Raw genomic sequence first — 22,722 nt, forward strand, 5'->3', positions numbered from 1 at the left:
AAGTTAAAGCTACTCACGAATATAATTTCTAGTAACTTCCCAGTCACCGATGAGTAGATGAGGGTTCACGTGGTTTTTTCCAAAAATAGCCAACAACATGTCGGCAATTCTTTTATCCACGGAGGACATCCCTTTGTATGTCACCTTAATAAAGGCATTCGACCCTGCCCCGAAAATCCAATATGTCGGGATGAGGCACTGCCCTTCTAGCGACAACCAGAAGGGATGGCGACCTCTGGCTGGGCGTACCTTGAAGTACTTGTCCTTGAACCCATGGTAAGAGTCCTCGAACAAGCCAAAAATCCTCTGACCCTGGGCAGACCGGAAGGACATAAACCCTTTCCTCGCCTTCCCCTCTTTGGAAGGATTCGTAAGGGTAAAAAGATAAAGAAACACATCAACGGACACCGGCAGCTCTAGGTATTCACACACCATCTCGAAGCAGTGGATGGAAGCCCAGCTGTTCGGATGCAACTGCGACGGCGCCACGGAACACCGGTTAAGTAGCGCCATTTGGAAAGAAGAGAAAGGAAGGCGAACCCCCAATTGAGTAAACATTGCCTTATAGAACCAGATCCAGTCGGCAATTCGGGGGGAGTCCGGGTTGAGTTCGTATATCCGTTCATGAGGGGCGGGGACGAATATGTCATAGTTAGATTCCTCGTCAATCCCGCCGCACAAGTACTCGGCTTGACGGAACTCGGTTAGCTCCTCCACGCCCATTTGGTTAGGGGAATCCTTTACGTTGGAAGTCACCCAGGCATACCGATCGTAAGCCGCGTTTGAGGCGGAAGCCCGTGCAACGTGACAAGGGGCCATACCTACAGTGGGGGCACCACTCAGTTAGTCTAAGAGACCGGGAGGTCGGAACTAACCCAGAGACTACAGTTCGCTCATCCAATAACTACAACCAAACATGACCAATGCAAATCCTAGAAAATCTTAAAACAAGGCTAAAAAATAGTGTATTGAAATGGTAATCCCCTATAACGTCTACCTAACACTAGTGTCATTCATGCAAGACAATAAGGGGAACGACATACACACCAAGGCATAAACCATAAAGTTAAACCGCATGAAGTAAAAAGTGAAGGATGAAAACTTACCAAGTTAATGGTGATGGTTGGAAAGGAAGCAAGAGGGAACGAATGCGCAGGAATGCAAGGATTACAGTAGGGAATTCGAAGAGGAAGAAGGTGAAAGCGGAATGAACAAGGAAATGAAATGGGAACGAAATGCAAAAAATAAAACTGACTAAAGGATTAGGAAACTGATTCAAGAAGCGCGAAAGGCAAGGGTAAAACAGTCTTTGCACGCAGGGTTTTGAAATAGCTCATTATGAGCATTAAATGCCAGACGCGAAGAACGAGGCGACGAAAGATTATTCCCAGCAATGAACAGACACGCGCGCGAGAGGCACGTCCTCTTCACGAGCGGCCGACCAAACGACAACGCACAAGAGAGAACATAACGCGTCACCAACGGCACTCACGGCCATTGCTGGCGCGTTGGGGGCACTGTTACGGCCCAGCCCAAACGTCATGCTGGCTAACCCGGCCCATAGGCCACCCGACCCGAATGGACGGACACGAGACGCTCAACAACCGACCCGGACACGCGTCCTTTACAGCTCACTGCTACAACTGTATTGGGAAGCTTCGAGAAAGGTGGGTCTGTCCTCGCGGGGCCCACTCCTGACAGAGTATATATGGGGAGGGTCTTACCCCTCCCCCAAGGTACGTCACCATTACTCTGCTTACACATCACCTATACACTCCCCTAACTTGGGCGTCAGAGTGTCTTTGCAGGTGACCCCCCACTCCGCTTGAAGTCCTCGGGAAGTCGGCAGCTCCTACCCTCGCTCCTACACCTCACTACCAAGCGGGATCCCGCACTCAAACTCAAGACCTCCACGAACTGTCCGGTACACACACACACACACAAGACCTCCACGAACTGTCCGGTACCCGACCTACCGAACACACACACACACACACACATATATATATATTGTAAAATTAAGAGTGAGACTTGAATTCGAAACTTTTAAATAAAAATAAGAAGATTATGTCATTTGAGTTATAATTCGTTTGTTATTGATTATATTATATTGGTTAATATTATATATAGATAAATATTTTTAGTATCTATTGTATTTATTAATTATAAAATAAATTGTCCAATTATAAAATAAAATATTTAAATAAATTATTCAACAAAATAATATTAAATTAAAAAATATTATTTATATACAAAAAATCATTAGTATATGTGTAAAAATATAGATATTATTAATTAATTATTTTATTATATAAAAAATAACAAAAATAAGGGATCGGAGTGCGGGAGGGAAATTGCAAACTACGAGCAAGAAAATAGGATTGATTTTTAGTTTGTTGCATTTTTAGCTGTGTTTTAATATTATGTTTAATTTAAGATAAATATAAAAATTGAAAAGTAAATTTAAGATTTAAAAAATTAAATGAGAATATATTTAAAAAAATATTATTAAAATTTTAGTTGTTCGTTCTTAAAAGTTTCAGTCTCTTGTGTTTTCACTATCTGAAGATATTGAAGGGATTAAAATTTTAAATTCTAAGACTAAAATTTTAATTTCAATTTTTTACTATCAAATACAATACTAAGTCCTAATTCTTCAATCTCAGTCTAGTCTTTGAAAACAAACGCTACATAAAGACGTACGCATAATAAAATTGTATTAAATTTATTGAAAACTAAATAATTACTAAAAGTACAACCTTATTCAAAATTCAAAAGAATAAATATAAAACTAATACGATAAAATCTTATCTACATATAGTCATATAGTTTTCGTCAAGAAACACGGCATCCTTTCCGTTGACATCTATGTAGTTTGAGTCCCGCTAGAGCGACAATGAGGTTTTCATACAATATGTACAATGGACTGTTTATATGGCCCAAATTAAATTGAAAATGACAATGAATCCCATTTACCCTAATTCCTACCCCTAAAACAAATTACCCCCAATTTACCATTGTTGATCGTCCTTTACCCTAACCCTAAAAAACGTCACTGTCGCTGCTTACCAACCCCTCGCCGCGTCACTGTCGCTGGTCACCACCCCCTCCGCCGCGCACCCGCCTTTCTCGCGACCCGCATCAGCTCCGATAGAACTGCGTCGGCGACCCTTGTTCACGACCATACACCATCGCTGGCAGCATCCGCATCGCAATGTTGGTGCTGAACCACCAGACCGATGCCTTGTTGCCCGACCTTGCACATTCGTCACCGCCGACCCGCCCAGAATCGCCCAGACTCCGCGCTTGAACGCCATCATTGGAAGCATCCCTGTGGCACTGTTCGCAGCTGAGGATCCGCACCTTGTGTCGCCGCCTGACGTGGACCATTCACCGGGACCAGCACGAACAACATAACTAGACCGTCGCCGACCATCCACGGCAAGTGGGTTAGTTTCTTCGTTTCATGATTCATCATTGCCGTTGCATCTTGTTCTAGAGACAGATTATGTTGCTGGGATGGTTGATTCTACATGGTGAAAATGCAATAGGTGCAGTTTTAGTATCTTGGAGCATGTGGGATGAGAAATTGGTTGAGATTGTTGCAATTGATTTAACTTTAGCGCGGGAATGGTAAAAAAAGTTTGGTAATCTATTTTAGATAGCAGAAAATTTTTTTCCTGCCCGTGTGGACCTTTACAATGTGACGTAAACTAGTTGACCATTGTCGATGTTTGGTTGACCCTTATTGGATGGTTACTTTAGTAGGGTATTGGATGGTTGGTCTGTATGATAGATCATTTGCTTATTTAATTGGATGGTTACTTCAGTATGTAATCGGATGGTTGGTTTTCACAGTCGATTTTATGCTTGCTTGAACAAGGTTTTCCTCTTAAGTAAATATGGTTACTATAGGGACATTTTGATGATTGATTTTGATAATCGTGAATGCTAGTTTGATGTTACTATGTTGAAGGCTTCTTTGAATCGGTTGATGGTTGCATGGTTTTTTTTTTCTTTTTCTTGGTTTGCTTATGTTAGGTAAACAAATGCATGTATGATGCTCAAACTGGGTTATGATCTGAGATAGTAAGTACCGATTTTTACTGAAATGGATGACTAATTTATTATCTATTCGGATGGCTGTTTCTGGCGATAAAAACTACGTTATGGGACTGCCATGTTGTTGCATTGTATGAAAATAATTTACCTTGATGGTTGTTGTGGTTGTAATTAATTGACCAGGTCTGCGCGACCAATTAAATTCCTGCTAAAAATTATCACTTGCATGGCAAACAGAAGATGGATTTACATGTACGGTTGGTGATTACATCCTTATGCTTTATTTTTTTTCGTATCCAGTGAATTCTTGAAGTGCTTTGGGTGTCACTTGGAGGCATTAGTTATAGAGCTTCCAGTGAACTTATCATCCACAGTTTGAAAGTGGATGTATGAAATTTAGTAGGTAAAAGCATCCTCCTATTCCTCTATATTCTAGTTTCCTGAAGTTAACTACTACTTTTAGAGGAAATATTGGATAAATCAAAATTTTATTTTCTCTCGAGTCACAATCCATTACTTTACTTGTTTTGTCTTCTAAATCAATAGCTTAGTGAAGAATCACTTTAAAAGTGGTCTTAGCTGTGATAAATCTTTTGAAGCATATCAGAAAGTAGAATTTAACTAAAATCTTTAATGCCAATAATTTCTTTTTAGCTTATCTACATCAGGATTATCTTCTGAGGCCATCTAACTCTAATAAGTCAAGTTACATCAATTGAAATGTAAGATTATGCTATTAATGATGTTAATTGGCTGCAGAGGGAATCCTTTTGCATTTTGGGTATTATCGTAGGATGCAAAACCCTTTCTTTTTCAGTGCAAACAAGAATGTTAATGGCTGTGCTCGTCTTCTTAGTATATTAATTTTTTGTTTAACCTTATTGGATGGTTACTTTAATAGGTGGATGGTTGGTCTGTTTGATAGATCCTTTACTTATTTAATTCGTTGGTTACTTCTGTATGTAATCGAATGGTTCGTTTTCATCGTTGATTTTATACTTGCTTGAATAAGGTTTTTATATCAAGTAAAGATAGATACTATAGGGACATTTGGAGGGTTGACTTTCATGATCCTGAATGCTAGTTTGATGTTATCATGTTGAAAGCTTCTTTGAATCGGTTGATGTTTGATGGAACATATGGTTAATTCAATAAATACCTGGATGGTTAAATTGCACTTATTACTTTGCTGTTTAGATGTACTATATTTTGGCTTTGTGTGAATCTGATTTATCTGCTGGATTGTTATGTTTATAGTTGGCCGAGTCGGACTCTCAAACCAGCTAAATTATTGCTGTGTACATCCTTTCTCATCTTCGGTCTTATAATTTTTTGAGTTTTATCAGCTGGAATGATTACAAGGTTTTTTGCTCATGTTATTATAAATAATAAACTGAATACAGTCTTGCATTAGAATTCAGGGGACCTACTGCGTGAGTAGATTTTCTCTTTATGTTTTTTTTTGCTTAAATGATTGATTGAAACTTATTGTAGTTGCGTAAAAATCAACCTAATTCTATATCTTTCGCAATTTGACTTGGGTTTTTTTTATTAAAAAAAAAAGGAAAAGAAACAACTCAGCTTGTCATTTGTTAAATTGATAATTCAAATAGTGTGCAAGGATGTTCGATTGAGATGTTATTAAACCACTTTTGCCCATTCACCTTTTAAACCATTTGATATAACAGATGCTATATTACTTTACTTGCTAGAAATATACAGATGTTTAGTTTACTAAGTATCTGGATGATTGGATTCTTTTAATAAATGGATGTTTGATTTTATTATGTACTAGGTTTTTTGCTTGATTTATTATGTAGGATGTGAGTTAATTGAATTATAGGTTGAGACTTATTTCAGTTGTGCTAGCAATTACAATTGTTAAATGAAAGGTTTAATTACATGGTAATGTATGAATATTAAGACTTTAGAATAATGTAATAACAATTTGCTAGATGAAATCTATTAAAAACTTCTTACTTTATGTTAATATTTTATTTGATATTGATAATGATACAAAGAACTTTGTTTTCGTCAATGAAATCTCTTATGAAATTAATGAGAGAAGTGGAGCTTCAGGAGAAATCTGGAAAGGAGGCCAATATGAAATCTGCTAAAGGAGGCTGCGATATTCTTACTAGGATGAAAGAATATCAAACAATGATGGAACATGCCAAATAAGCAAATGACATGGTTGTACACAATAAGAATAATTGTTGATCTAAAAAGTTACTAAATGTTTGGTCCTGCTGTTAGTGATAAATTGTGTAATAATCATATTTCTAGTGATATGTATTTTATAAGTTATTAATTTATATTTTACGAAAATGACTAATTTAAATAAGATCAAGCGTGTTAGTTAAATTTCAATTTATAATAGGCGCTATGTTCACAATATTTTTTAACAAAGTCTTCTAATCAGGTAAAGTTATGTTAAATTCAATTCAAATCAAATAAACATCTAAATTAGAATGGAAATAACTATCAGCCTACATGGTAAAATGAACATTCGACCTATTTTAGTTTCTCTTAATTTTTTGTTTGCCTAATAAAACTACTACACGTTTCAATAAAATCAAGATATTTTTTTCTAATTAAAAAAAGAATACCGGGTCTTAGTTAAAAAAAAATAATTATCTTTTTTATCCTTTTATAGTAATTATTATGATTATCAATTTGCAAAAGCCAACACATTTAATTACAGACAAGTAATAGGACTAAACAATTGAATTTTTCATTAAACGTGAATGAGATAAATAAGTATAATTATGAAAATAAAATTCACCATTATAAATAAAAAATATAATTAATTTTAATCGAAGTAAAATATATATGAGACAATTGGTTTTAACAAACACATCTAAAATCTTTATACATGTATATATAGAATCAATTTACTACCATAATAAATTTGGATGAATTGAGAATTATTATCTTCCTCCTAATTAAATGGTTGAAATAAAAAAGATACTCTGCTTGCACCAAGAATAACCATCTCATTTGTACGAAAATAAACATCCGTGATCAATGCATGAACCTTCATTGCTTACTTTGTTAAATTGCTCACCCCTTCACGTCGTAAAAGTTGAGAAGGTTGTGCAAGCAGAATCCAGAAAATCACGTAAAAGACAAATGGTATACCCAAAATAACCATCTATTTTAAAATGGAAAGAACCATCCGAAATCATAATAAAATGAAAATCTGCTTTAGTTTAAATGGCTTAAAATATAGTACATTATGCATCTCAATCATTGATGCGAAAAAGAAAAATCAATAATTTATATGGTAATGGATTATTTGTTCATGAAACTTATGGTGCCCATAGGACTCCAACAAAACTCTTGGAATGGTAAATAGAGCATTATATGCAATATTTTAACCAACAGAGTTCTTATTGTATTAATCAATTATATGAATAAAAGGACATCCAACATAACAACCAAACATCCACTCAACAATGAAAATAACCATATGCATATTTGAGATTGAAGGAAAAAACCTTGATTCAAGTTTGCTTGCATGATCATGTTCTTTGATTTTCGATACTTTCCTAACATTTCATCATGAGTCGACAACATAGTTTCAACTTCACAGAGAGGAGAACATCTCTGGCTTTGAGTTAATGGTGATGATGAGCATTTGATAATCTTCGATTAAGACCTTCAAGAATAGCATGAACTTGTTTTTCTGGCTTCAGAAGCTTTCCTAAGGCTGCTAGAGAGTCTGCAATGCCTTTAATCTTTGAAATATACTTAGATGCAACAAGACCTTATTTCTTGATGAGTTTAATTTGGGTCTTCAATTGCTTGATTTTGAATTTGGTAGATTCAACAAAATATGACTCCGTCCCATATCTGATAGTTATAAGCATAGCCTACCGTTTTTGGCTTAAAGACTAAATCCATAGAGTCCAAGAGCCACGAGATCATATTTGATCATCTTGGATCCACTGTTTGTATTGAGAAGATTCAATACCAGCAAGTTGATTTTCTGAGCTTTCAAAATGTGTAGGAATGTTATCTTTCGGCAAATGATCCTCTAATGCTTGTTCTTGAACTGCAGCAAGAGCTTGTTGCTCCCATGTTTTATGATTGTTTTCCCCTAATTGAGGGTTGAATTGACATTGTTTACAACCATGTTTGTTGAACTAGCAGAATTATCAGTTGGTGAAGCCATGGAACTTTGAGGAACTTAACTCTAGATGCCATAAAAGAATTCTTGCTCATTGACTTGTAGAGCAAAAAGAATAACACAATAAAAAAGAAGAATAACGAATTGAAAATGATCTGAATTGAACTAATCTGATCTCAGTTGAATGTACAAGATAGTATTTATAGTCAGTGTTAACAAGTAAAGACCTCTTCTAACCAACCACAACAACTCTAGCTTAACTAATTCCTAGCACTGCCAAAGTTCAAGATTTTACATCTTTATCTTTGCTCTACAAGTTTCTCCTCAAGTTCTCAACTCAAATAAATCTTGTGTCGTGATGTAGCTACAACATTAATCAAATAATTCTATATAACTTATCTTACACAGAAATATTTCCGCCAGATAAATAATACTAATTAGAAAATCAAGTGAGGTATATGTCACTAATGTTGTCATCTTCTTCGGTTACGGAACCAATTTTTGAAATAATGGTTCTTGGACTGTCCATATTTTTCCAGCTACTTCCAAAAGAGGCTTCTCCAATAAATGTTCCTCCTCTTACAATAATCTGATTGTTGTTGTTGTTATTATTCTCATTCTCTTCTTCCTCAACAGTTTTGATTTCTGAAATGGAATGAGTTGATATTTCTTCCTCTTGTGTTTCACCTGTAGTACTCTCTTCCTCTTCTTCACCGCTTCCACTCGCCAAAGGTAGTGGAAGAGGGTGCATTGTGATTTCATTAGATTCTCTTGAGTCACCTCGGTTGCTTAGATTCTCTTTTATTGAAGATTCACTTTTTCTGGTATGTAAAGAAGCTACGTATTTGCTTGAAGTTGAATTGTTGTTGGAAACTGATTGTTTGGCCCTTTTGTGCCAACTTTTAAGGCCTTCAGTTACGCGCTCTGTGAATACAGCACTCCTCATGCCAGAACCCATCTATCGTTTAAAAAAGAATTCATAATTTATTATATGAATTTAATTTGTATATAGTTATGAGAGTTAATCTTGGTGCAATTAATTAGATTAATTTTTGGAGCAATTAAGGAAATTGTATGTGTCTAGTTACCTGAGTAACAAGAGCATAAAGGGGTAGAGTGACATAACCACAGAGGATCTGCACAGTTACGCCCATGATAACATGTATGGCAATGCTTTCTACTTCTCGATTAAAGCATGATCTTGGACCGAATTCATACTGTTATTTGTTAACAAAATCATCAGCATTTAGAAATTTCAACATCTCTTTCATGATGAGTAAATCAATAATCTTAGTTAATTAAATACTTACCCAAGTCCAGGCAAAGAATGCTAGTTGAAAGGAGGTCTGCCATCAATCACATTCATATATAAGCATCAGCATATTTATTTATTTAACTCCAAAATCTTTTTGTTTTCTATTCTTAGCCTACAAAAATGGATTGGATCCTCTCAGTTTTGTTTTGCAATGAATGTAGTTAAATGTCATGTTCACCACGTGTTTTATTTCGGTTTCATTTAAGGATTATGAAAATATTAAGTGATTAATATTTTTTTATATTTGCTTTATATTTGAATCAATATTAGCTAATTCTTCGTTTAAATATTAGAGAAATATCTATTATACATTTAACTTGTGTCCACTGAGCAATCATGGACTATAGGAATGTGTGTGAATATTTATATGTTTGAGAGTTGTGAGTACCTGAAGAAGGATAAACTGAATTAAATAGAGAAGCCATTCAGGTCTACCAAACCAGAAATAGTCATCGTTGGGTTTCACAAGAATAGTTCCTTTGATAACTGCCTTTTCCTTCACACTATCCACGCACATGTTCGTTATAACTACTTGCAGTTTTGTCCCGCCAATTATAGCAACCTTCATAAATAATAATCAACTCGCACTGTAACCAAACCAAACATGACACAAGAAATAAAAGGAAAAAATGTAACTCAATACAACGAACCATACCACAAGGGGAATAAATGGAAGCCAGTAATGATTATAGAACTCTGCACATTTAATAAAAATAGAGAGATACATAAATATATTTGAACTTTGAGGCAATGATAGTTTATCACAAGATATAAATTTAATTCTTTTTTTCTCTTCTATAAATCTAGAACATGGGAGACACAAATTTCCTGTTCATCTATTCATGTATTTGTATTTTATCTTAGTTACAATAATACGTTTCATTAAGTTTTTTCTTTTAAAAAAAATACATAGATATTAGAAATAAAGAAAAGATTAAAAAAATAAAAGATGAATATATTTTCTAATTTTGTGTCTGTCACATTTCTAAGTAACTATGGAGACATAATTACTGTGTTATCGTACCATGAGCAGAGAAGAATATGAAAAGTATGGAGAAAATCCATATCCAAGACCTGAAAGAGCATCAAAATAAAAGCTTGATGATGAGTTGATTAATTGACATACACTACTAACAATAATAATATACTTAATTATAAAAACTGATCTAGCTGAAATTAAAATGTATATTGCTGAGTAACAATATATAGATGAATGACAGTGCTGCTTTTATAGCGTGTGATCTTAGTTTGTTACCTGATTCGAACAATCTTCTCAAAATCCTGATCATAAGTACGGGAAAGAAACTTCATGAAGTTGAAATTACCCCCTACAGAAATATTAGCCTGCAAATTCATAATAAAATTTACATTAAAATTGGTATAAATTTTGAAGAGTCACGACATGCATTCATAGTAAATTAGAAGTTGGTTTAGATGATTCACTTACTGTAATAAATCCATTTCGGAGAGTGAAGTAATCATCTTTTGAGACTGACCCATAAAATTGCCTCAAAAAACAAACCTATTAAGCACGGTTTGGTTTTAATTAGTATAGTGAATAATAATTGGACCTAAAAGTGACTTTCCCAATAATCACTATTCAATAGAAATAGTAGATGCTTGAAAGTTGATATCATGAAGTAGTATTTTTATGATTCATGATAAAGCATCACCATAAATTAATATAAAATAAGTAAGTCACAGGAGTAATATGAATCAATCAAAATAGATTATTTAAATGTAATGAAGTTAATCACAGATTTAGATCAACTAGTGAAGCTGTTACTTAGCACACAAGCAACCAATTCTGTTTTGCCATGTAAACTGAATTAACAGAATCAGTTATTGCCAGTTATAACTAACTCCTTGTATATAAGCTTAAGCTAGGTGTATCACATTGAGTAATGTAATTCAATTCACAAAATTCACAATTCTGCAGTTTTCAAGTTTTATGTAATCAATCACTTTCTCTTCTCTGTTCTTAGTATAGTTAATTTAAATTTTAACCAAAATATCGCTAGTCTTTTGGATTGTGTTTAGTAAATAATAAAAATTGTATCCTTATACGGTAGCTTTAATGAAAAGTTAAGGACGTTTTTTTAAAATATTTAAAAATATATATTTTAAAATTAATTTGTGTTTATTAAAATTAAAAAAATCTAAAGGAGTCCTATGTACTCATACTATTTAGATTTATTCTTAATTAAATTATTGATATCAAATTTTATTTATAACTAAATTTTTCATCAATTTACATCTATTACAGTTACTTTAAATTTTAAAATTTATTTTATTAATATAATTATTAGTTATATTTATTAAAAAATATTTTTAATTTAATTTATGAAATATAAAGACTACGGTTTTTAAATTTTATATTTTTATTGATAAATTAACAAGCCGCCTTTCAAATTTACATACCATCCAAAGTAAGGGAGAATAATTACTCCAAAAGTTCAAATGACGCTTGCCAACCGATGTTTGACGTGTATATTGGAACCTACTGGAATCTGCACACACGAATTTTAATTTATTTATTGACTAGCTAAAAAACCTAAGGAACATTATAATATATATACTGATGAAACAAAAAATCTTTTAAAGTGACAATATTAATAAAATAATAAAATAATATATCTTAAAATTTGTAATATTTATTATTTATGAGTTTTATTATTATAATTTAAAAATAATTAATGATATATATATATATTTAAAATAATTATATAACTTTAATTTAGAGTAGTCAGACATTATATATATAGCAAACTTAAAAAAATTAGTTTCCACAACCAAAAAAAAAGGGAAAAAAGAGAAGGGGAATAAGAAGTATAATAAAGCAATAAATAAAATTAGATTACCATGAGCTATTTGGTATTCAAGTGTTTGAGTCTCATTCTCCCATCTTTTCCATCTTCTCATCTTTTACAAATAATTAAACAAAATGTTAAAATTAAAGTATTATTATTATTATTATTATTATTATTATTATTATTATTATTATTATTATTATTTTAAAAACAAAAATTAATTTTATAAGTTAAATGTGTCTATAATTAATTAGGTCTATCATGTAATAATATAGAGAATAACTTAGAAAAGATTAGTTTGTGAAAATATTTTATTTTTAATTTCTTTTTTCATTCAAATGATCATATTTTAGAAAATGAGACTGAGTTGTTAAATTTAATTTTATTTCCAAAACTAATAAAATAAGTTAATAGTTAAATTAGTCTTTTAAAGATGATTTGTTCTTTAAATTTGTCTTTAAAATATTTTTATCAATTAAATTAATCTTTTAAAAATTATAAATTAATTATTTTTGTCCTTCAACGATTGATAATGCAAAACGTTAACTTACATCATACATGACACCTAATATATTCAATTAGATTTTGAATAAATATATTTATAAAAATTTATCAATTTAGTGTCATTAAGTTATATTAGGATTAGGGTTTATATAATTAAAAAAATAATTAAATTAATAAATTTTTATAAACATATTTGTGCCTAATTGGGTATGCTAGATATCATGTATGTTGTTAGTTAATGTTTTATATCATCAATTATTGACGGAAATTATTAATTGAGTGACGAAAAGGACAAAAACGATTAATTTATATTCTTTAAAGAATTTATGTAATTGATAAAATTTTTAAGGACGAATTTGAAGCTTTTAAAGGTAATTTGACGATTAACCTGACAAAATATGTGTAGTTGATCAACTTTTAAAATGAATTTTAAATATCAGACTTAAAAATATCATTAAAGGATAAACATTATAAATATACTTTATTTTATAAGTTACTTAAACAACTAAAAATAATTTATAATTTCATTATATTGTAAGAGTTTAATTTTTTAAAAATCAATTAAATTTAAAAATAAATATCTTTTTTCTAGATCAACTCATTTGATTGAAATAAAAATATTAGTTGCATTTATAAAAAGGTTTAGCCAACATGTGCTTCAATGTACAAAATTTAAGTTTCTAATGTATTTTGTATTTATTAAAAAAATTAAAACATGTTTACTATAATAATAATCTTAACATACACTCTTAGAAAATATATTTATAAAATTCTTTACATAGGTAAGGTAATTAAATTATTTCCATCAGTTTGTTTTTTCTCTCATTAAATATAGTTGACTTTCCTTTTTATTCATTTTTAATGAGATAGAGAAAAGGAGAAATCAAAGTTTTCTCATTATAGTGAAATTTTTGAAATTCCTTATATTAACTAATTGAATTTTTTGTTAAAATTCCTTAAATTTTATAAATTCTTTCAGTTAAATATCCGAACAAAAAGTTATTTTTCTTTAATTACTACTCCAATTTAGTTATGCAAGAATATTTGTTCATTCTACTAGTAATTTTTAAAAGATTGGATGTAATTTTATTTGAGGTAAATGATACGGACCTTCGCCATTCCAAGGCACATTGTTAGAGTGCAGGACGATATATGAAAAACCGCCAGAAATACGATGAAGATATTTAATTGTTGGATTCCATCGTTCGAGATCAGACTAACCATGCCCTGAAACCCTCAACCGATCATAGGGTCATATAATAACAATAATAATTAAAAAAAATTAATAATGATGATGATATATAATGATACATATATCATATTCAATTATTCATATATGAATGAATAATGTTAATTGTCAACGCCATTTATTGTAAACGAAAGCTAAGTCAATGCCATTGTTGTTTAATTTAATGAAGGAAGAAAGACTATTTAAGTGTATGCGTGGACAAGAAAAATAAAAAGAAAAGCCACTATTATTCTATATAAACTCTGTTCTACTATTATTGACGAATAGTAAAAAATTATATATTATTATTGTTGTTGTTGTTGTTAAAAAATGTGACGTATATATAGTATAAAGGAGATTAATTAGTTAAAGAAGTAATCAATGCATGTTGTAAGCAAGAAAAAGTAAAAAGTAAATGCAGTTTGTGTGTGTAGGTGTGTGCATATATATATATATTGAGATTAATTTAAGAGTATCCTTAAATTTATAAATAAAAAAATTATTAAAAATATAAAAAATTTAAATTTTTAATATATTTATTTTTTTCGTTAAATAAAAATATTTAAAATTTTTTACTAATAATAAATTTATCACATGCTTTCCGCTAAACTCTTATTTTAAATAAGAGTAAAATTAAAAGTAGTAAATTCATGTCATGTAATTTCTATGTAAATACTGAGGATGAAATCATAAAAGTTATTAAAATATCATTTAAACTAAAATTTTCATGCAATATAATTAATATAATATTTGAATTTGGATGTAATTAAACTCCTTTACTGAGTCTCTCACCTTTGATTCACAATAGTTGACCTCGTTTGCTGTTGCATTTAATGAACGTCCTTTTTCTTCTCCAAAGTCCCAAGAAGCTACCTCTTCTGTTAAGCTCCTCATCAATGGTGGATCGCTACATGGTAGGAAAGAATTTGCCACAGCCTCTCTCACACAGATTTTGGATAACGGTATTTGTTGCGATATTGTCAGAAGAAACGATATGAATCCATATTTTATCATCTCTATATCATTACGAGTTAATAATTTAATAATAATAATAATAATAATAATAATAATAATAACAATAATAATAATAATAATATGTGCAGCGCAATATGTAATTAAGAAATTCTTTATCTTCGAAAAAAAAATAACAATAAAAGCAAGGTGCAACTACATATATTATTATTATTATAGACCAACCTGTTTTTATCTTAGCCAAAGCCTTCCCTAGAGACCTTCGATTATTTTTCTTCAAAATCTGAAGCATGGTTGACGATGAATACAAAAATCTGGTTAGGATTAGATTCTGAATTTATTTATTTATTTATTGATATAGTTAAATAACACTTGATTTTCAAAAGAGAAAAACGGAGAGAGTATAATATGTATAAATTTTTTGGTATATAAGTTAATAGTACCTAACATATATAACTTGATAGATAGACATGTATAGCATAATATTAATTTCCTCCAAATTAAAAAGAAGAGTCTAGATTAATTATTAGGCTGTGTTATTGTTATTATTAATTACCGCACTCAATTTGTGTAAACCAATTTCAATGGACAAAGATAACAAAATAAAGAAGAAACAGCAGATTGAGACAGCCCATGTTGGTGTTTCTTCAAGGCTTCTTTGCTCTTCTTGTTCCCCCGCCGCCATGTTGATGATGAGTTCTTATTGCTTCGAAGAAGATCTTCTTCTCTTCTAATCTCTTTATCCCTTGAGACAAGAAAAGAGAACAATTCCTTGTTTGTGTAGTGTTTGTACATTTATGATATATGCATATATGATGATGCTTATACCTTAATGTAAGAGGAGGAGGAGGATTAACCTCAATATCAGAAGGTTGATGCTGTTTTTATAGAGAAGAATGCTTCGTTGGTCATAATACAATATGGGAAAGTCGTCACCTAAACCTAGTTGACCATACACCGATTAGCTAGTAGGAAGAATACTAAATTAATAAACTATGTCTATAAGCAACCTCATATGCTCGCAAATTTGTGTTTTAGTAAATGTACTTCATTTGTCTACACACTACCACAATAATAATAAAAAATTATAGACATCTAACCATAATAATTATTATTACATAAACAACAATATATACTTAATATCATGAATCCATAAAAAATAAAAAAATAAACCTAAACAAAAATGATTTTTTTTTATTGGAAAAGAGCGTTTAACAACATAATTTAAGGTGCCCATCATGAAATTTTGCTTTAAGCGAAAGATGAGAAAAAAACACTAAAAAAATATTATGAAGATGAGGTAGTAAAAGATGAATGATGAAAAACAAAAAAATTTCCAAAGATAAGTAGAAGAAGAAGCAAGGTGATGTTTTTAGTGGCTAAGAGAAGGGGTTGAATCTTAGCCCCTTTTTCACTCAATAATATTTGCTGGTCTTTGAAATAACTTTTGGAGACCTTTCGCCTTTTTGTCTCGTATCTAGTCACAAGATTTTTTTTTTGTCTCGTACTCAACCACGAGACTTTTCTTTTTGTCTCGTCGATCAGCACGAGATATTTTCAGTTTTTTCTCCTGGGCAGCAGAAACAGAAATGGAGTAGAAGAGAGAGAGAATTACACCAAGATATATCCTGGTTCAGCTGCTAAGTGCAAGGCAGCCTACATCCAGTCTCCATCACAACAATGATGGAATTTCACTATAATCATTCTTGATTGCAAACACCAATTCTCCCTGGGAACAACCCTTCCTATCCGGTACAAGTCCAGAATCTAATCCCCAATCCTGAACTTGACTTGGTCACAGCCAAACTTTCAACTGCTAAGTGCTAACCCAACTTGAAAGGGAATTCCCACAAAATCATGAAACACAACACAGATGTACAAAGGACCTCTAAGGACATCTATGGCTTTTTCTTTTAATTTTGCACTCTCTGCCTTTTTCCGCTCTATGACTTTTTTTTACAAACCTCACTGTTTGTCTTTTTCCATGAGACTAAAAACAGACAAAATTAAATAGAAAAATTACAAAATAGAAAACATTGAAGGAGAAGAACTTCTGTTAGCTTGGGGAGCTATAGGAACTCTATGCTCACTCTTTTCCTTGAATCAAACCGTGACTGTTCACCCTTACTTATATGGAGAAGCCTCCAAGGTTAAAACCAAACAAACCAAGCCAATCTTCTTCTTCTTCAAGTCAGAACCGGTTCGGCCAGAGAGAGAGAGAAGAGATAACCCATGCAAAAACCAACATACAATTACCTCTAGTCCTTCCTTGGTCACTAATCTTCATTAATCCGAGCCCCTCATCCTTGCCTTGCTTTCCAAGATGAACTCCTGGCCCTTGATGCTTCATGATGATGATAGCTTCATCTGCTCCAATCTCTGCCTCTTCCATCACGTAGCCACTGTAGCTACCTCCTGTGGTGGTTGAGCAGAATCAAAGATAAGCCATCCCTCCAAGGATCTTCTTCTCTGACCGAAATCTTCTTCAACCATTTTTTGGTATGGAGAAGTCAAGATCTCTTCACAAAATCTTACCACAAGTGAATGAGAATCTTAGCCACAACATACTTTTAGTTTGCTTTTTCTTGCCATCATTGTGATGGTCTTGTAGCGTGGATCACCTTCTCTTTGGTGGCTAGCTTTAGCTTCTATGGTTTGCTGTGTAATGACCGAATAGAGAAGAAAGAAATGAGAGAGAGCAAAGAGAAATTATGAACAATTAATGAAACAAAGAAAGAGAATAAAAGTGAATTAATTTTCCACTCCCTTTGTTGAGTAGCGTGTAGCTTGATGCAATCAATCATGTCAATCACACTTTCTCTCTCATAGTTCCCAATGTAAGTTAAATTCAAATTAATTGAATTTGAGATCCATTACTTAGTGAAAGGTGGGATCCGTTGGAAGCAAAATAATTTTCTTTCTTTCTCAACTAGATTCGGTCCAAGCATAGGATCACTTAGCAAGGATTATAATTGGGCTTGTAGTAACACAATTCAATCTGGCCCAATTTCCTTTTGATTTCGGACCAACTTCAATGGTCTAGTAACAAGTATTTAAAATGGGCCTGTATCACAAATTCTGACCCAAATACCACAACAAATATTCAGCCATAGAATCAATTTAAATTTTTTGTATCAATGCTGAATGTGTTTTCAATATAATTGGGCTTGCACCATTTTTTCTTTTATTTTCGGCCCAAACATACCTGCATAGCAAAAATTAATTAATCAACATATATGAATTAATATTTTTATAATTAATTAAATTAATAATGTTTAGTCATCACAAATATTAGCTTAGAGTTTTCCAAACTCATCAATCTCCCCCTTGATGACAAACATTATTAAAATTGAAATGGAAAGAAATTAAAGATTAAAGTATAGAATACTCCCTTTGAATATTTGAATTTCTCCCCTTTTCTAATTGTCACATGACTCCCCCTTAATGTATGCTATTTTACCAAGGGAAGCTTTATACCTGTAACAATTTTGATCAAGCCTAAGGCAACAATGTTATTCAACATATTCATTATGTAATGTTGAATGGCTTGATTTATGAGTAGAATTGAATGATAATCAAAACTCATTTGTTATCAATAATTTGATTTTCTGCTCAATCACTTACAAAACAATTGATGCAGACAAACATTGATGTTTCCTGAAGTTGCTTTTCAAGTTATTTTGAAAGTATTTTCCAAAGAATAAATCAGAGCAACTTAATCATAGCAAGGAAAATTTGTCTAATCAAGTATGATCATCTCAAACCATAGCAACTATCAAACTTCATATATCACAACTTAAAGGAACTACCAAAAATAAATAAAACAACAATCATTTTATCAAGGTAAGACAAATGCATCACAATTACAATCAAACAAGCATTTTACCAAGATAAACATCAGGCAGCAGCAGCAATCAAGATAGAACAAATGCATTATCAACATGCATTATCAACATCAAATGTATCATCTCAACAAGACATTGAAACAAGGGTAATCATGAATCCTCAAAAGGATTTCATCCCTGTTTTGTTAATTTTAATTTTTCTGCACCATTTCTCTCCATATGAAGCACATGAGTTGAACCTAGCAGGATCATAGTGAGAGTGTGGTTTGCTGAATTTGTTCTTGAAATCCAAGGACTCCAGGTTGGCTGGTTCCTTGGTATTGTGTAGCGCGAACCCTTTTGTTTTCTGGGTACTCCTTTCGGGTGTGGATTTCTTCGATGGAGATGGTGGTGGTGATGGAATGGGTGAGGTGTGTGATTCTTCCTCTTCCTCTACAGGAACCTTCTCTTTCTTCTTTCTTAAAAAGGTTTTCGTGGCTATGATTTTCCTTCTCATGGTGTCAGTTTGTTTCGAGGGTGGTGAAGGAGAAGATGAGGATGTAGAATAGATATGGATGTGAGTGTGAGTTTGTGGTGTGGACGGTTTTTGAGAGAATAGAATCCTTTCACTTTTTCTAGGGGCGATTTTCTTTTTCATGGTAATGAAAATGGAGAAGTGGAAGATGGGGGGTTGAATAGAAACCGAATTGAGTGAGGGAGGAGGGAGGTTAGGGACGCATTAAATGTGGGGTGGAGAGAGAATTGGAGGGAGTTTAAGACCATTAAGGAGCGGTTATTACCCAAAGGAGTTTCTCTTTTATTTGAAATAAACTGAAAAGTGGTTTCCTAGAATCAAGGGATTAGATAAAGAGAAAGATTTGATTTGACAACATCCTCTTCCAACAAGATTTGATGAGGCAACAAAAAAAGATTTTGATTTTCATAGAGAGAAACTAACAAAACGGTCAGAGTGGGGTCAAGAAAATTTGGTGGGGTCCATAAGAATTAATTTCGGTGCAGTCTCCCCCTTGATCACAGTCCTTCCAACACACTCTGATTTTTATCTCCTCCTTTCCTACGAGACAAAACTGAGCAGAATCAAAATTTCACAAGTTATCAATAGAACTTAAATCAATCATTCCCAAACTTTTTCTCAAAGTGCAGAATCTGTCTTCACAGAGGGGTTTTGTAAAAATGTCAGCAAGTTGGTCTTCAGATTTTACAAATTGAATATCAATAGTATCCTTTTGTACATGTTCTCTAATGAAATGATATTTAATTTCAATGTGCTTGGTTCTTGAGTGCAAAATAGGATTTTTTGAGATGTTAATAGCACTCATATTATCACAAAATAAGGGTATACTATTGATCTTTAATTTGTAATCTTTCAACTGCGTTTTTAACCAAATTAATTGTGAACAATATGCAGATGCAGAAATATATTCAGCTTCAGCTGTGGATAGAGCCACTAAGGCTTGCTTTTTGCTTGACCACATGTTGAGTGAGCTTCCAAGGAAGCAACACATGCTGGATGTACTCCGTCTATCCACTCTATCTCCCACATAATCTGCATCACAAAATCCTACTGCACAAAAATCATCAGATTTAGGATACCACAAGCCATAATCACTAGTTCCCTTGATGTATCTAATGATGCGCTTAACGGCTGAAAGATGGGATTCTTTTGGGTGAGATTGAAACCTTGAACATACACCCACACTTTGAACAATATCCAGTCTAGAAGAGGTAAGGTACATGAGTGAACCTATCATTTCTCTATACCTTGTTTCATCCACATCTTTACCATAATCATCCTTTTCAAGTTTTGTGTTTGGATGCATTAGTGTACCCATTGGTTTGGAACTTTCTAGGCCAAACTTTTTGATAAGTTCTTTTGCATACTTTCCTTGGTGAATAAAGGTACCACTAGGAGTTTGTTTAATTTGGAGGCCAAGAAAGAAAGTTAGCTCTCCCATTAAACTCATCTCAAACTCACTAGTCATGAGTTTTCTAAACTCTTCACACAAGGACTCATTGGCCGAACCAAATACAATATCATCCACATAAACTTGAACTAGGAGAATATCATCATTAGATGCTTTAATGAATAAAGTTGTGTCGGTGGTTCCCCTTTGAAAGTGATTTTCTAATAGGAAGGCACTAAGCCTTTCATACCAAGCTCTTGGAGCTTGCCTAAGGCCATAAAGGGCCTTTGAGAGTTTAAAAACATGATTTGAAAAATTTTTATGTTCAAAACCGGGGGGTTGAGCCACATACACTTCTCTATCAATAAAGCCATTAAGAAAAACACATTTAACATCCATTTGAAATATTTTGAAACCCTTATGGGTAGCATAGGCAAGAAGCAACCTAATTGCTTCCATTCTAGCTACCGGTGCAAAAGACTCATCAAAATCTATACCCTCTTCTTGATCGTAACCTTGGGCCACTAATCTAGCCTTGTTACGAACAACTTGTCTATCCTCACCAAGTTTATTTTTAAAGACCCACTTAGTACCCGTCACTTTCTTACCATTCGGATGAGGTACTAGTGTCAAAACCTCATTCTTGTCGAATTGAGCAAGCTCTTCTAGCATTCCTTTGACCCATGAAGGATCTTCAAGAGCTTGTTTTACATTATTGGGCTCCATTTGTGACAAGAAGGCAAAATTGCTTGGTTCGGATTGTCTTTTGGTTGAGGATCTTGTTGATACACCTTGAGAGGGATCACCAATGATAAAGTCATGAGGATAACCCCTCATGGACTTCCATTCTCTAGGCTTCCGGATTGGTGTTGAGCTTTGATGAGCTTCTGTGGATCTCACTGTTTCAGTTTCTCTTGCTGGCTCAGGAGACAAGATGGAAATATCTCCTCCAATCTGACGAGACAAAACTGGTCTGACAGATTCTTCATTTTGAGTAGACTTGGAATTTTCTTTAATTGTTCCAGCTTTTTCACAATCTGAATCATTATCTATCACAGTACTGGAAATTGAATTAGAATCACAAAAAGTAACATGTATGGATTCTTCTATGGTCCTATATTCTTTGAGATAAATCCTATAGGCCTTGCTAGTGGTGGAGTATCCAACAAACATCCCTTCATAGGATTTTAGATCAAATTTGCCAAGATTTTCTTTATTATTAAGTACAAAGCATTTGCATCTAAAAACATAAAAATACTTAAGATTTGGAGGGGTTCCTTTCCATAATTTATAGGGAGTTTTCTTCAACCCTTTTCTATTACTTTTTTTTTTTTTTGTATAATTGTCATAACCCGATTTAGGTAATGATCCGCGCTAAGCAAAAATTCTCTAACAAGTCTATTTACTATATAGTTTTTAATTATTAATTCTTTTCCAAATACATAATGTAAAGTTGCATCTATTATATAGCACAAATATGAGTATATACAAACATATAATACTATTAAACATGAAATATTCTATCTGTATTATATGGAATATTAATTAAGAAATTCAAAAGTATAGTACAAATTACATTGTCCTTGGAAGATGAAGACTTATCAAAACGTCGATCTCTACTAAGAGATAAAAGGATTAGGACTTTGATCTATATCTGTATTTAAAAAATATAAAAAGGCTACGAAATAAGTTTTACAAGTTAATGAATAAACAATATATTTGTAAACTATATGAAAAATACAAAGTATTTTAAAATAAATCATGAATTCAATATCCATATAAAAAGAGAATTTATAATTTTGAATTCAATATTACATACCGGATGTCTCTACCTTCATAGATAGCCATTTTTTTTAGTGTGTCAAAACGGATTAACAGATATAACATGCACCTGCACATTAGACTAATATCACCCTTTCTAATTGAGGTTTGAATGGGATGCATCTACGG

At 32.5% G+C, this 22,722-nt stretch overlaps 1 protein-coding gene across 1 annotated transcript; it reads right to left on the reverse strand.

Moving 5' to 3' along the window:
- Positions 1-8,338: 8,338 nt before the first annotated feature.
- On the reverse strand, positions 8,339-15,887 carry LOC107629813 (MLO-like protein 9). Its single transcript, XM_088509409.1, has 14 exons — positions 15,580-15,887; positions 15,249-15,306; positions 14,844-15,067; positions 13,934-14,050; positions 12,371-12,431; positions 11,931-12,019; positions 10,957-11,031; positions 10,765-10,853; positions 10,534-10,583; positions 10,165-10,205; positions 9,898-10,071; positions 9,505-9,540; positions 9,283-9,411; positions 8,339-9,152 (listed from the first exon to the last, which is right to left on the reverse strand). The coding sequence occupies exons 1-14, from the start codon at positions 15,706-15,708 to the stop codon at positions 8,640-8,642; spliced, it is 1,785 nt and encodes a 594-aa protein (XP_088365535.1). The 5' UTR covers positions 15,709-15,887; the 3' UTR covers positions 8,339-8,639.
- Between the last annotated feature and the right edge of the window lie 6,835 nt (positions 15,888-22,722).

Source organism: Arachis ipaensis, chromosome B3 (assembly GCF_059453495.1).
Source record: "Arachis ipaensis isolate K30076 ecotype BB chromosome B3, ASM5945349v1, whole genome shotgun sequence".
NCBI lineage: Eukaryota > Viridiplantae > Streptophyta > Magnoliopsida > Fabales > Fabaceae > Arachis > Arachis ipaensis.

What these genes read in the sequence shown, in the direction of transcription:
- LOC107629813 (XM_088509409.1), bottom strand. Translation starts at nt 15,708, where the DNA reads ATGGCGGCGGGGGAACAAGAAGAGCAAAGAAGCCTTGAAGAAACACCA. An exon ending in TCCGAAATGGATTTATTACA is followed by an intron (nt 10,854 to 10,956) that starts GTAAGTGAATCA and finishes ATGAATTTGCAG; the next exon opens with GCTAATATTTCTGTAGGGGG. An exon ending in TTCCATTTATTCCCCTTGTG is followed by an intron (nt 10,072 to 10,164) that starts GTATGGTTCGTT and finishes TTATTTATGAAG; the next exon opens with GTTGCTATAATTGGCGGGAC.